Source organism: Neovison vison, chromosome 5 (genome assembly GCF_020171115.1).
Source record: "Neovison vison isolate M4711 chromosome 5, ASM_NN_V1, whole genome shotgun sequence".
NCBI lineage: Eukaryota > Metazoa > Chordata > Mammalia > Carnivora > Mustelidae > Neogale > Neogale vison.
In genome coordinates this window covers 60887484-60903076 of record NC_058095.1, presented here as the reverse complement: position 1 = coordinate 60903076, position 15593 = coordinate 60887484, and the positions used below count along the sequence as shown (strand labels likewise).

Genomic DNA, 15593 nt, shown 5'->3' with positions numbered 1-15593 from the left:
GAGCTTGCCTCCTCCTCAGCCTCTGGAGCAAAGGAGTCCATCCCCTCAAAGAAACATTTGGGAGGCAGGAGAGCCACCGAGGACGAGGGGGACCATCCCAGGGCCCTGGTGTCTGACACAGACAGCTTGCCTCCACCGGGACCCCACCTTGCCTCACACCCCATCCTCAAAGCAAAGGCAACCAAGAGGAGGGCAACAGGAGTATATAAATGGGGACACATTTAGAAATCAGTCTGTCGGTGAAGCATCTGACTCTTAGTCTCGGCTCAGGCTATGATCTCAGGGCCCTGGGATTGAGCCCCATGTTGGGCTCCACGAGGACTCTGCTTGGGAGTCTCTCTTCCCTCCTCCCTGCCCCCCCCCCAAGCATGCACACTCCACTCGCTCTCTCTATAAATAAATCTTTTTTTAAAAAAATCCATTTGCCTAGATGACAGAGCTGAATGCTAGGCTGTATATATCTTGGTTTCTGCAAAGTGAGTTCAATATATGACTGATTGGAAACCGTGGGGCTTGGTCCAAAATCCCCAAGGACCCTGGGCTCATGTATAACGGCTCCGGCTCCGTGATGCAGCCCTAAAACCCAAATTCTTTCACATTTACCTATTTTGACCATTCTGCTAATGACATAGCTGCTGAAATGCTAGCGAGAACAGATGGACCCGGGTAAGCAAGAGTCCTGCCATTTCTGTTCTGAGACCCCCCTCACCCTGCAACTGGGTGCACCTGAAGGAAAGCGGAGCGAATCTCTCCACTGAAATGGTTGGCACATTTGCGAGGACATGGATGGAACTAGAGGGTATTAAGCTTAGCAAAATAAGTCAATGAGAGAAAGACAATTAACATATGATCTTCCTGATATGAGGAAATTGAGAGGCAACGTGGGGGGTTTGGGGGTAGGAAAGGAATAAATGAAACAAGATGGGATCGGGAGGGAGACAAACCAAAATAGACTCCTAATCTCACAAAAAATGAGGGTTGCTGGGGGAGGGGGGAGGAGGAGGGTGGCTGGGTTATAGACATTGGGGAGGGTATGTGCTATGGTGAGTGCTGTGAAGTGTGTAAACCTGGCGATTCACAGACCTGTATCCCTGGGGCTAATAATAGATTATAAGTTAATTAAAAAAATTAAAAATTATTAAAAAATGGTTGGCATGGAGAGCAGATACTATTGTCTCCAAGTAAAAACTAAACACTAGTTAAGAATTAGATTTTTTTAAAAAATCAGAACATTGGAAAAAAGAACAGTACATAAATGGCAAGGAGGCAGTCCAAGAAAGTTTTGGAATGTCAAAAATGTCATTAAGTTCCAGAAATTCTAAAATACTATCTCTGTAAATATACCCCATGGAATATACTTGAGAAAGTGCTATTATTTTAAAATAAACTTTCCAGGCTGGAAGGAATGCTTATCGGTTCTTTTTGGGGGATCGAAGAAACGCATCTGAAAGTCTGGACCACTCACTGGTCACAGCGTTCAGGGACTGCTACGGGCCCAGGGTGCTTACAATTGAAACACTTTCAGGATTTCTCCTCCTCACCTTCCTTATCATCCCATCACTTCTCCAATCATTTCAAGTTTGAATTTTTGCCTCCAGCTTTAAAGGCACATGAACTTAACTGGATTTTTAATTTATATTTTTTCTCTCAAAAAAAATTTTTGTTAATTGTCGCTGGTTTTGTTTTATTTTGTTTTCGACTTGCCTTGCACTTACCCTGGTAGAGAGCCAGGGTCTTAATTATTTGGACCAGACCATTCGAGTACGGATGACTCAGATCCTGTTTCTCTCGGGTCTAAATCTGCTTTCATCGATGAGAGACAGGCGAACAGGCCACATTAATCATCGTTTACCTACTTGTCATTGTCTTCGGCCAAAATTGAGATGAGAAACAATTATGAGCTGGGGGCAGGGCTATCTTCTCCCCAGTTTCCTTGTTTATGACAGACCCAGCTTTTGTAACCTTGGCCCGAGTGACATTTGGGTCTGAGTCATTCCTTGCTATGGGGGACTGTCCCATGCACTGGAGGATGCTTGGCCTCGCTCTTGACCTCTCCTCCCCAGATGCACCTCCTCCCCGCCCCCAGCCGGGGCTGATGGCCACTGGTGCCTGCAGACATGGCCAGGCAGCCACTGGAGTAGTGGACAAAATCACCTCTAATTGAGAACCACGGCCACAGACCATGGGGGCTGCTATCATCTTCATGGATGGGTTCAGTTTTATTCTTAGGTTTTTAGAGAAATCCATACAAGGAGAAATAGAAGACTGGACTTAATCACAGACAGAAGAGCTAAATCCCATATTCTTTCCCATGACGTGCTCCAAGGGCCTTTAGGTTTTATGGCACGTTCCTTCCTGTCCACGCCCTGACTCTTGAGAGCGAACCTAACCTTCTCTTACCATTCTAGACCCTTACCGTTTGAAAGTAGTTTGCATAGTCGATTTCTTTGGCCACGAAACTGTACATGTCTGCTGAGAGCTGGTCCTGTGGAAGGTGAAATGCACAACCAAGGTAAACAGAGAACACTTGACCGGCTAACGCGTGAGTCTAGACATCTTAGAAGGAAGAGCCTTCGCCGCTGTTTAACCTCATTTTTAATGATTCCTGCCATGGCAAAGACTTTTCTCATGGGCCTTCGTGCGTTTCCCAGCCCTGACTCCAAAGAGTGAGTAAGTGTAGAAGGAGCACCTCTGCCAGGCGTCTCCCCAGGGATTGTAACACATGAACCACATCCAGAGTCAGGAAAGCTGGTGCGGGGGAGTGATGTGCAAATTACTTCCATGCATCTCCGCAGCCAGTGTCACCACTGCTGAAAATGGCCCGCCCTCTCTTCTCCTGGTTTGCTCTCTTCACCCCCCAAGACTGACTGGTCGATCACAAGCATATGGGAAAGAGGCAGAAATGCATCAATTTGGGGGAAGTTGGTGAAGACAGATGGGCGGGTTCAAAGGAGAGCAGCTGATTTGAAATTTGGAAAAACCAGGATTTAGTCAATGCCCCAGGCAAATCTCATGGTGTTAACTGTCCTTCGCCATCCGGCTCTCTGTGGGATCGGGGGCAATGACTTTATGTGGCACCTGAATCTGGGATGTTTCTTCCTCTGAGGAGAAGGGTTTCAATTCCATAGAAACACCATAGGGACGTATGATAAAAGTACATTCTGAGAAGGGTGCAGACTAGGTCACTAACCACGATTTTTAGCATGCAATGTGTGTGGCCTTGTCTGCACGACTCAGGTGAGCTCTCAAGGTCCTTCCTGTCTGGGAGCCTTAGGTAGGAGAGATCTTTACAAGCGATGCTTAGTCGAGAGAAGACTCTGTGATGGGTACATTGAGGAAAATAGGAGAACAGCCCAAGAAAGCTGATCCAGATGCTGAAGGATTCAAGCAAGCAACCTCGTGCTTCACCAACACCCTGAAGTGTGGAAACTTCAAGCATTCTGCACCAATCCCACCAACCCTCAGCCCGTCCAGCTGCCAATTACACTATCCTCAGTGAGAGCACTGGGATGTGAGCAGCTCTTTGTTTCCTCTTCCGGTATCCTTGACAGGCAGACCACGTGGAAATTTCTGCACCCAAGGAACAGAGTTAAAAGGGAAATCTGTTCTCTAAAGAGCTTCAAGCACAGATTACTCAATGCTACACTTGGTCCAGCTTCAAAGAATGAAGGAGGGGTGGGGGGGCAAATAAATTAACATTCATGGGAACAGTCTAGGCACTAGGCACAATGTCACTCGGAGTTCTCATCTGACTCTCTTAGGTAAAGTGCTCAATTTCCAGTTTTGGTTGAGTAGGTACTGAGAGTTCAAGGATCTTATCTCCTGTCTGTCCTCCACCATCTGAAACATATTTCACAAACTAGTAAGGACTTTGTAACCATCTGCTGATAAAACAGAAGGAGAAACACAGACTTAGCAACAGTAACTTTCCTGAGAAATTAAATGGGTTTTAAGTCTCAGCTCCCCCTCTCGGAGCATCCTGGCAAAGAAAAGCCTCTGTGGGGCTGCTGAATCTAGCAAAGGTTCTAGAGGAATCGAGTTCATCTGCCAACCCCCACCCCAGCACCTTTGGTCAGGGGATATCCATCACCAGCAGTCATGAGGGAGATATGTCAAGTCAGGGAAAACACAGAGAGCCAGAGGATCAAAATGGCTCAGCAGGCAGAGGAAAGGGAGGGACCCCCTAAAGGACTAAATGTCACACTGAATACGACGTCAGTGACTGAGCATTTGAGCTTTGCCAAAAGATGATCCTAGAAAAGGCAGACAGACCGTCTGGGAGTGCCCTCAGGAACACCAAAGGATTTTTGAAAGGTATAATTAGATTACGAACTTACTGACAAGTAAGCTGCACTCCAAGTCAGAAATAAAAGTGGAAACTAAGTCCAATTTCCATGTTTCTAAATCATTGGTGAATTTTCTTTATAAAGAAAAAAAATCAATAATTACCAGAGTTTAATGTGCTGCAACAATCATTTGTTCTTGATTTGATGGCCAAGCCACACTCAGAAAGAGGCAGCATAAATCACCAGCTTCACCTGCATCCCACCACACTAGAGACGAGCTCTAAAAACCAGGATGGCTGGTCACTCTGTATCTATTTTTATCAGTCATGTGTTTTGTATGATTGCTTGGTTTACAAAAATGGGACCAGAGGATTTTGTAGCTCATTACCCCCCAGACAACTATTCTTTCTAGTGGGCACTTGGTATTTAATTCATGAAAGGATGGTGTGTCTATTGCTGGATATTGTGTTTCTAATTTTTCATTATGACAACACTTGAAAAGCCTTTGTTTATACAGGTGTGTATCCATCTCTTGCTTGTTTCCTTGGGATAAATTCTGCAGTTTAAAATGAATTCTGGTGATGTATTTCCTTATAGTTAAAGTTAAAAAATATTAGCAAGATAATCATGACTTGGGGTATTAGGGCTTTTGGCTAAAGAAGGAAAAAAACATGACACCTGGGCATATCATATTCAAACTTCAGAAAAGCAAAAATAATGAAATAGTCAAAGAAGCCATAAGTTAAAATACACTGGCCAGGAGAAGACCAAAGGTAAGACTTACTTCCATCCTTGCCTCAGAAACCGTGCAAGTCAGAAGAAGATGGAGTAAAATATTTAAAATCATTGAGAAGAAAAAACAAAAACAAAAACAAATCCCACCAACCCAGAATTCTGTTCCCTACAGAATTACTCTGTAAAGGGACTTGAAGAAACTTACAGAATTTGTTGCCTGTAGACTATCTTATAAGAAATGTTAAGGGGAAAAAGAGTTCTTTAAGAGAGAATGAAAAAGTTATATAGGTCAGAAACTCAGACCTACACAAAGAAAGGAAGAACATCAGAGAATCGGCAGTGAAGCTACAATAAAACTTTTATTTCTCTTATTCTTAACTGAAATGATATGTTTTTTTTTTTCAGAATGGTAGCAACATTGTATTCATATCTATGTGAATGTATCCATGTATCCAGATAAATACACATGAATGCATGGATACCTTCATGTAAACACACCTGTGGCTATGTCTGCTTCCCTACAAGTCACAAGTTAGTGGATGGAACTAGGGACATTTTGTTACTAAGATATACTCGCACCATAAACGAAACAGCATCTAGCTATTCCCTGGTGGTTCTGGATTCGTTGTGAATGTACATTGCAAACTCTAAGGCAACCACTAAAAAACGATTTTAAACAAAAGTATAATTGATAGACTGAGAAAGGAGTGAAAATGAAACCATATAAAATGCTCAAGTAAAAACTCAAAGGCAGAAAAACTGAAGGCAGAAATAGTATTAAAGAACAAGGGCAACCAGTAGAAAACAGGAATAATTAGGGTAGATCTGAATCTAACTATATTCAATAATCACTTAAACAATGAAAATAAACCAATGAAAAGGCAAAGGTTGTCAGAGTGGATCAAAAACCAAGGGCCAACTATATGAGGGTCACAAGAAACCCACTTTAAATATAAAGATATATACAGATAAAAAGTAAAAAGATGGAGAAAGACATACCCCATTACCACGAATCAAAAGAAAGGGGGAGTGGCTATATGTCCCCCAGACAGGCATTCTGAGTGAGAGAAGTTATCGGGAGAAAGAGGGACACCATTAATGCTAAAGGGGTCATTCTACAAGATGGAACAATCCTTCATGTGTGTGCCCCGAACAACAGAGCATCAAAGTACATGAGGCAAAAGTGACAGGACTACAAAGAGAAAGACAGGAATCTACTATTACAGCTGGAGACTTCAACAGCAATTGATCAGAAATGCACAGATCCAGCAGGCAGAACAGCAGTATGGACAGAGCTCAACTCAGCCACCCATTAAGTAGACAGAGCTGACATCCACGGGCTCCTTCATCCAACAACAACAGGATACACATTCTTCCCGAGCTCACGAGGAATGTCCACTAAGACAGATCACATCATGGGCCATAAAACACATTTTGACAGATCTAAAAGAATTGAAATCACACAGTGCTGGCTCCCTGACCACAGTGGGATTAAGCTGGAAATAAAATTACAAAAATAGAGCTGGAAAAACTCCCCCAGTACTTGGAGATGAGACGACGCAATGCCAAATAACAACCCGATTTGAAAATGGGCAAAAGGCTTGAACAGACATATCACCAAGGTGTGTGTATGTATATACACATACAGGCAGCACACAGGCATATGAAAAGATGTTCATCATCTTACATCATTTGCGAAGGGCTATTTAGAATGAGATACCACCGCACCTCTCCTGGAATGTCCAATACTCAAAACACAGACCATATCAAATGCTTTAACCTTGAGGTGGAAGATGCCTGGGGTATTTTCCCGTGCAAAGGAATACATGCATATAAACAAAGCCAAGGGGCAAATAGCAGACTGGAAAAACGATCTGCAACACAACAGAGAGAAGAAAGTTCAACACCCCTGACATGCAGAGAACTTATACAAATTGGTATTTAAGAAAAACAGAAATGTTGGTCCAATTGCCCATACAAACGGGCAGTTTGCCAACCTGGGAATGTCTCTGCATATCTGCAGGAAATCCGATAGACACAAAGATCCACTGAGCATTACTAATAGGGAAATTAAAATTACAGAAACATAGAGATAAGACGGCACATAACAGAGAGCCACTGTTCCCAACAATTCTGAATAAATACTGGTGAAAAGGGGGAATTGGCCATCCTCTCTGGAAACAGACAGGTTGCTGGGCAGGAATGGGGTGGGGGACAATTACTGGTGCTTCTTCTTGATACATTTTCATGCTTTTTCACAGGTGATGGCAAAATATATGACCTTTTTAATCTCTGAAAGGGAACCGAACATATTTTTTGGTAAGAAAAACACATGGAAAGAGCTACAGGACAATGAAGGTATTGAACTTGGAGACTCGTGTCCAGCATCCCCCCGATGCCACTGTCTCTGGTCTGTTTCACAGCATCATTGTGTAAGAAATGGGACTCTTCACTCAAGAACGCGAGTCCGAGGTATGATGCGTAGACATAGCACAGAGTCAAAGTGAGAACGGTACGAGAGTTAGACTTCACGAACCCCACCAGCTGGCTGTTTGCCCTTCACACGGGCGTTCAAATGACAAGTTGGCTAAGCTCACGATGACTCTTGGGACCCAGGGGAGTATTTTTGGAGTCTCTTCTTGAGTCCGTGGTAGTGTCGGCGGAGAGATGGTGAATTCTTTACCGACCTGTCACGGTTCCTAATTCCAGAGAGCGATCCTATCTGACCCTGAACGTGACCCGAACACAAGGTTGAAGCCCCCTGTGCAGTGTGGTTATAAAAGACCAGCAGACAAGACTAGAAAAAGCCACAAAGAACAGAGATGTCTTCATGCAAAGTGGCAATGCTTGTTATAAAACCATTATCAGATTAGGGGCTCCTAGGGGGGCTCAGTTGGTTAAGCATTTGCGTTTGTCTGGGGTCATGGTCCCAGAGTTCTGGGATCGAGTCCCACACTGGGCTCCTTGCTCAGCAGGGAATCTGCATCTCCCTCTCTCTCTCCCCCTGCTCACATGGTCTCTTTCTCTCAAATAAATAAAATAAAATCTTAAAAAAACAAAAAAACAAGAACGTATGACATTAAGACAACAGGTGGGCAAACAGGACGCTTCCAGAAACATGAGATACTCTTGCTCCGTGGATCGAACCACAACAGACATACCTGCGTGTAATACAGATGTTCTTACACAGAGTATCATGAGCGGTGTGCCCTGCGAGTTACGCCCCACACAACGTTTGTGGCAAAGACGGGAAACGTCTGAGCAGACGTAACAAATGGGCTTCTGACATTCCCAAGGGCAGAGGCATGGGTATCTTAGAACGAGACATTCCTCCCTGAACAAGCGGGAACTCGTCTTTTCCCTGACTATCTCCTTGGTCAGCATTTCAGCTTCACAGCTGACAATGTCCCAGGAGGCAGGAGATGGGTCAAGTGACTCAGGAAATATTACAAGGTGAACATAAAGAGAAACAATTTGATATTGACAGCGAGTCAAGGTTGGTCTACTGTCTAAATTCTCAGCTGTTCCATCCAGCCGAGAGCCCATTCCGTGGGATGAAGGTGCCTTACAAAAGCTTCATAGAGACACCACGGCCAGCCACATCCTCCGTGCCCGCCATGTGGGAACACTGTTGCTAACCCACCGCTGTCCCCCCTCCCCCACCCAAGGATGCCTCGAAGCCTCAACTCTTAGGGCTCACCCCGGGCTCTGGAGATACCAGCAGGCAAGCTTGGAGACATTCGGCTCAACCAGAGCTCACGCTTAGGTTTTAATACAATGCCCGGGAGGAAAAAGGGACTCCCTTAGGGTTCCCCCATCTGTCCCGATAGAGAGGTACAAAGACAGCGGGGGGAGAAGAGGGGGTACCCTGCAAATCTCCACTCTGTTGGCAGCTTCCTCCATCTCTTCCCTGAGGGCATCAGCTTTGGCACCCGCAGGCTGTAAGCCGCTGGACAGACCTGAAGACTTGGAAGTCTGCTGCCACCTGATGGAAAACAGGAGAAAAAGAGGAGAGGGGTGAGACAGGTGGAGAGCCCTGGGAAGTCCGTGGGGGCATGGAGAAGAGAGCAGGTTGCAAACACTACCCAGGAGGAAGAGGGCAGCTGTGGCCAGACACAGAGCAGAGCAGGGAGCCATGGGCCGGTCTAGCATCATGTCCCCTGAAATGTTTCTCCCGAACACAGAGGGCCAGTGACCATCACCGGTGCTCTGTCCAAGGCCCAGTCTGTGTGTTCCCCGGAAGCTCCCAGCCTGCCCCGTGGGCTCTGAGTCTGGAAACACTCGCCAACTTGGCTGAAGCCAGTCACGGGTGCCAGGGGAGAGGAGAATCAGAGGAGAATCAAAATGACTCTGAAAGCCAAAATCTCCACGGGTCAGCACAAAAAAGCTTCCAGTCGACATTCGGGTACTGCGTTTGTATTTCCTTCGACGTCTGTCCTTTGCGTGGAGAGCAGCAGCCGTTGGAGGATGTGGCTTGGAAAGGTTTCGTGGCGAAGTACAGATGTTTCTGTTGGCCCTGGCATTATCAGGGAATGACCAAGAGCAGGCCCTGAAGGACGATGGTTCTGATGACGCAAGCCAGTGGGAGCTGTGGGTTCCTGCTGCCCAGGAGTCTGTGAACTCAATGGCTTATAGGGGCCAGGGAGTAGGAGCATGAAGTCAGGGGAGTCAGGATCTTAAAAACTAGTCCTCCCTTTATTTTCCTACGTATAACTGGGCCACAAGATGCACAACCATTCCACGGCCCTAAGGAAAACAGCAGGATGACGAAGGGCAGCCCACACGGACTGCAGTCTCTCAGGGAAGGCGGGAGGGACAGTGAAGGGAAGGGGATGCTGATGGGGGGCTGGCCCGCCTCTGTTGACAAGAGAGGCTGGAAACCATCACATGAACCCTCCTGATGAAACTGGGCAACAGACCATGCAGGCCAGTGGCGTACAGACTGAACCCGACGGCCCCATAGGCCCTGTATGGCTCTTAGACCATCCATCCCAGGGGCACAATGTGCAACGCGACCCTCATTTTGAGAGTCAAGAATCCCTAGGTGGTTTCTCTACAGGATTTCTTCTTTCTCTGAGTTTGTTACCGCGGGACAAACAGAAGAGTATAAGACTCCGACACAGGAAAGGGAAATGAAAGTCCTCTTTGCTATTAACATAAAAGAACAAACTAAAGGAGTCTGTGTTACTTAAAAAATGCATTCACGGGGGTGGGTGTGGGGCAGGTGCCCGGGTGGTTCGGTTGGTTAAGCTGCCGATTCTTGATCTCGGCTCAGGTCATGATCTCAGGGTCCTGAGATGGAGCCCCAGCTCTGGCTTTGCGCTCGGCCGGGAGTCTGTTTGAGAGTCTCCCTCTCCCACTGCCCCTGCTTGCACTCGCTTTAAACAAAGAAATAAATAAAATCTTGTTTAAAAAATGCATTGACGGGAAAATGACTTAAAAGGGCTTTATGATGTCAAGCTGGCTGGAAGGTCCAGAGAGGGTCATGCACATCTTGCAAACCATTCCTCAGTGCAAAGGAAATATTCTATTCAAAGTTGTTGGAAAATCTGAACTAACAGATACAGATTGGTAAAACTTCCTGGATGGTTCTTTTAGTTTGCCCAACAGACATGATCTATTTAATAAACTTCCCAGGGTTTAGTCACTTCGAAGTATTTAGGTGTTGTGGGGATTTTTGGTCAAATAAAGTAGGAGACGCCATGGCTATAATGGAGACTGCTGATCACGAATATAGTAGATTATGAGATTAAGCTCAGGGGCACCTGGCTGGCTTAGTGGGTGCAGCACACGGCTCTTGATCTTAGAATTTTCAGGGTCGTGAGTTCAAGCCCCTTGCTGGGTGTGGAGCCTACTAAAAAAAATAAAAATAAAAATAAAAAAAGCTAAAACTATCATATGGCTCATGCTATCTGAAGAAAAAACAACTAACCAATATACATGTGGAAAAAAAATACAGTGATCACAGACACTGATATTGTTTTATGGCTTCGAAGATCTGGATTTGATTTTTTTCTTAAATTGTCCTTAATTTTAAATTGTCCTTAATCCCTTTAATCCCAATTATCCTTAATCCTTTAAACCCAAATATCCTTAATATATATCTATTAAAATGAAGACATTTTCCCAAGTTACCTTTATTTTCTTTCCTTTTTCCCTCTATCTTCCCCCTCTAAATTCTACCTCTTAGATAATACTTTGGTAGCTTAAAAACACAGATCCTTCTCCCTTTATGGGGAAATTTATTTGCAAGAGAGAAGTAACCAATTTTGAGATTACAAAATAGTGATAAGATGTGGAATCAGATTGTGGAGATCAAACAATAAAACAGCACGGAAAATGCTAGAAGATGTGTATGGATAGTAATCTGCTATGAATTTCAAGATACAGTGGCCTTGTCAGACATCCATTCTGTCAATAAACTCAAGCACTTTCCTGCAAGAGAAGAAACATGGATTCTCGCTCGACCAAAAAGTCTGGGCTTTCAAATCTGCGGAGCAGAAACTTCTGGGCATTAAGGAGGGCACATGATGTAATAAGCACTGGGTGTTATATGCGTCTGGTGATTCACTGAACTCTACCCCTGAAACTAATAATACACTAGATGTTAATTAATTGAATTTAAATAAAACAAAAAGAAAGTTCGGCTCTGGTATGACACCATTATTCGCTGGGAAAGATGCCGCTGCTATAGGGTCTGGGGGGGAGGTAGAGACAGAAAACCAGCTTTAATGAAGCCTAGAGGAGAGAAAAGGGCCAGAAATAAAGGTATGGAATTTTAGGGATCAGGAAACTGGTCAAGAGGGCAAAGGCAAGAGGAGTTCAGGGCAATGGGAAGTTGAGAAGAATTTTTGGAAGGCAAACAGGAATGTTCCTTTAGAGGGACATTTATTATTTCATCTGTCCTGTCTGCTTCCCTCCATCATTGGCGTCCTCCGGTTAGTGAGGCACTGCCCTACTCCTGCTCTGATATATGGGCCAAAGGGAGCTGCCAGAGTGGCTTTTTAAAATTTTAATTTTTAAAGATTTATTTATTTATTTGGGAGAGAAAGAGAGAAAGTGAGAGAACAGGGGAAGGAGCAGAGGGAGAAACTCTAAGACTATCCAAGCAAAACAGACTCCCGCTGAGCACAGAGCCTGATGCAGGGCTTGATCTCACGACCCATGAGATCAGGACCTGAGCTGAAACCAAGAGTCGGACGCTTAACCAATGGAGCCATCCAGGCACCCCGAGAAGCTGCCAGTTTTGCATGACCCTCCCCGTGAGTGACCCAGGCTGGGGTCGCTGATGCAAGCCAAGCCCACGCCCATCCTTCATCACCGTGACCAACTGACAGGCCAAGGAAGTGGCATCTAAGCAAAGTCTAGACAAATGGCCTCTCTCCTCTGTACTTTGAGAACTGGAACAAAGGGAACAGGTCCCATGCTGGGGAGACAGAAGCCCAAGGGACCATGAAGACTGGCTCTAAGATGCCTGTATGCAGGAGAGGTAGGAGGTGAGGAACAGCTTTGAAGCCGGTGACACCATGCACTTAAATCTCTCCTAATGAGCTACTTCTTTAATTCCATGAGCTGTCTGGTCTCCATCCCCCAACTCTCCTATCTTATTTATCTTAGTTCACCTGCTTCCAAAGAAAGCAGATGTCTTTTTTTTAAGGATTTTATTTACTTATTTGACAGAGAGACACAGCAAGAGAGGGAACACAAGCAGAGGAAGTGGCAGAGGGAGAAGCAGGCTTCCCACCAAGCAGGGAGCCTGATGCAGGGCTCGATCCCAGGATCCCGGGATCATGACCTGAGCTGAAGGCAGACACTTACTGACTGAGCCATCCAGGTGTCCCGAAGGCAGGTGTCTTAATCTGCAGAGGCTGCCATGACAATATACCACAGACTGGGTGGTTTAAGCAACAGAAATAAGTTATCTGGCAGTTCTGGAGGCTGGAAGCCCCAGATTGAGCTTCTGGCAGGGTTTGGGTCTGGTGGAGGCTCTCTTGCTGCCTCCTCACTTGTGCTCACGTGGCCTTTCCCCTGAGTGAGTGTGCAAAGAGAAAGAATCTCTCCCTTCCTCTTCTTAGAAGGCCACCAACCCACCTAGATTAAGGCCCTACCCTTAGGACAGGACTTAACCTTAATTACTTTTGAAAGGCCCTATCTCCAAATAGAGTCACACGAGTGGGTTAGCGCTTTGACACGTGAATTTGGGGAGGGAGGATGAAATTTAGTCCACAGCTGCTCAGCAGGAGCATAAAGTGTCCTGGATCCAGAAGGGCTGATCTTGAGATAGAGGCTCAGAAAAATCGAGGCAGACTTTGGGAGGGAACGGAGCTCCTTCTGCAACCACTACTAAACCGAATCTATTCCAGAAAAGACATTTGTATATCATTCAATTCGATTCAATTCAATTCACAATCTTTAACTCAGCATAAAGCTTTAAAGCTTCCTTGAATTTTTCCTCCAGCCTCCTTATCTACCTCCTTCTACTCAACTTCTAAGCTTTGGTCTTCTTTGAGGATGGTAAGGCTTGCATGATTGGCTTTCCAAACAGACAAGCCAGATCTACTGGAATTGAGGCAAATACCCACCTTGGATTCAGACCCAATTACACATTGGATAAAGGAGTTAGGTTTGACAGTATCCACCCAAGTTCTTGTACAACTCAAGGATCCGAGCACAATGATCAACAGCGTGTCTCCATCTGGGATACACCGTGCAGTTCTGGAGAGTGTAACTTGGGAACAACAAAAAGGGACTAACGAAAGTTTTGGTGATCCTGCAAAGAATGGAACCTACACACTGACCGTGGTGGGAAGCAGGGTGGGGTGGAGGGGAGGGCAGGAAGGACCCTCTGATCCAGAAGAGCAGCTGGTGATCCTTGCTATTCAATGGCATAGCATCTGGTCTTACTCTCACTGCTGTCTCTTGGGATGTGATCCTCATGTTGGCTGAAGAGTGAGGGTTTGGGGAAAAGGCAGGAAGTTGGGTGGGTTGGCTTCCGAAAAGACAAAGGTTGTCAAGGGTCTTGGCTGAAGCTTAGAAGCGTAAGAATTTGGATGGGGCGGGTAGAGAGGTCCTGACCAAACCCCAGCATACAAGAGATGATGAGCTGAGAATGTGGAACAGTTCCTCAAATCGGGGAAGACGGGTTCCTAACGATGCTTCTCTATGGTTTTCAGAATCCATATGCCACTTGGTGTCACCATTAAAAATGCACCACGTGACTAGATGGACCATGACTGCCGCCCACTCAACCTCTCATAAGGAGACTGAGCAAAAACATGTTAAGTAGAGATGACAATGACAAGTGCTGACACTAGCATCTGGCCTTCCGACCAGAAGCTCTTAGATGGAAATTTAGGTTTCCCTTACAGAGGCGGGGGGAAGACCTCAGAGCGAAGGGCCAGGTCTCCACGGTGAAGGAAATCACTCTACAAACCCAGGAGCAAGGTCTCCACCATCCTCTTAACAGTGGAACAATCAGCACGTCTTTAATCCTTGTGTGACTGCCCCAATGTGGGCCTTGAATGCTGATGTCACAGGAGGCACTGGACATGGTCCAAGGATACAGTAGTTGGTGATGTCACATCCATACTCCCCACGCAACCTGCTCTGTCTTCCTCCATGAGCACTGAGGAGAGAGCCTCAGACATGGGTCGGAAAAACCTTGACAATGTTCTTCCTCCTCTTCCTTCTTAATGGAAGGAGACAAGCTTCAGGGTCACAGCCTTCTGTGAGCAACAGGCTTTGCTTTCGTCCTTTTCGCTTCTATGTCTACCTGGCATTCACAGAAAAGATAGCGCCCTTCAATGTACCATAGGGCTCTAACATCTTTTAAACAGATTCATTTTGAAGAAGCGAATCGACTTTTTGCGAGATGTGTAGGTCCAGATGTCCAAAACTGTTCAGGCGGACTGAAGTTTGGGAAACGCTAAGTTAACGAAAAACAGTCTCTGTTTCTCTGCTGCTCTAACCTGTTCTATTTCTGGTCTTGGGTGACCGCCTTACACTCTGTACCGGTCCAGATGTTGAATTCCTGGGTCCCAACTTGTTAATTGTAGCAGTTTCCTTTGGCAAAGCACCTGGGAAGCGCTGTGACAAATGCGATCTCAATGGACACTCAAAACAACCTCCTCACGTCAGCCCCGTCACTACCTGTGCGCAGGTGGGGCAACTGTGACTCTGGGAGGCTGACTGACTTGACCAAACTCACAGGTCTTGGAAACAGGTGACCTGGATCTCACCATCTCACCTCGGACTCCTGCTTTGGGAGTCTATATGACATCTCTCAGTCCAAGTAGATGGCTGTTTTCTGGTTTTGTTTCTTTTCCTCAAGGAAGTTAAAAAGAGGTAAGGAGAGGATTAAAATTGACCTGCAAAGGGCTTGTGGTAGAACTGAAAGCTTCCTTCCGTATTCATCTTCAGGAACCTGCCTTCCTTCAAGCTGCACACGTAGGCATACATGCCACTGCAAGAATTAGGAAGTTGCATATGAACCATCAGGGACACACGGTGGTCAGAGTCAATGTCATCTCAGGGCCTCTGGTGACCCGCCTGATGGAAGAGGTACTTTCTGGA

General features: G+C 45.7%; 1 protein-coding gene across 4 annotated transcripts in view; it reads right to left on the bottom strand.

Annotated features, from left to right (window-relative positions):
- Window positions 1–15593, bottom strand: part of ARHGAP44 (Rho GTPase activating protein 44) — a 167733-nt gene that overhangs the window by 37046 nt on the left and 115094 nt on the right. For all 4 annotated transcript variants that reach the window (XM_044249135.1, XM_044249134.1, XM_044249132.1 and 1 more), the window contains exons 7-8: window positions 8889–9006; window positions 2417–2485 (exon numbers count right to left, since the gene is read on the bottom strand). In XM_044249135.1, coding sequence (XP_044105070.1) covers window positions 2417–2485; window positions 8889–9006 — 187 coding nt within the window. The remainder of the gene's footprint in view (window positions 1–2416; window positions 2486–8888; window positions 9007–15593) is intronic.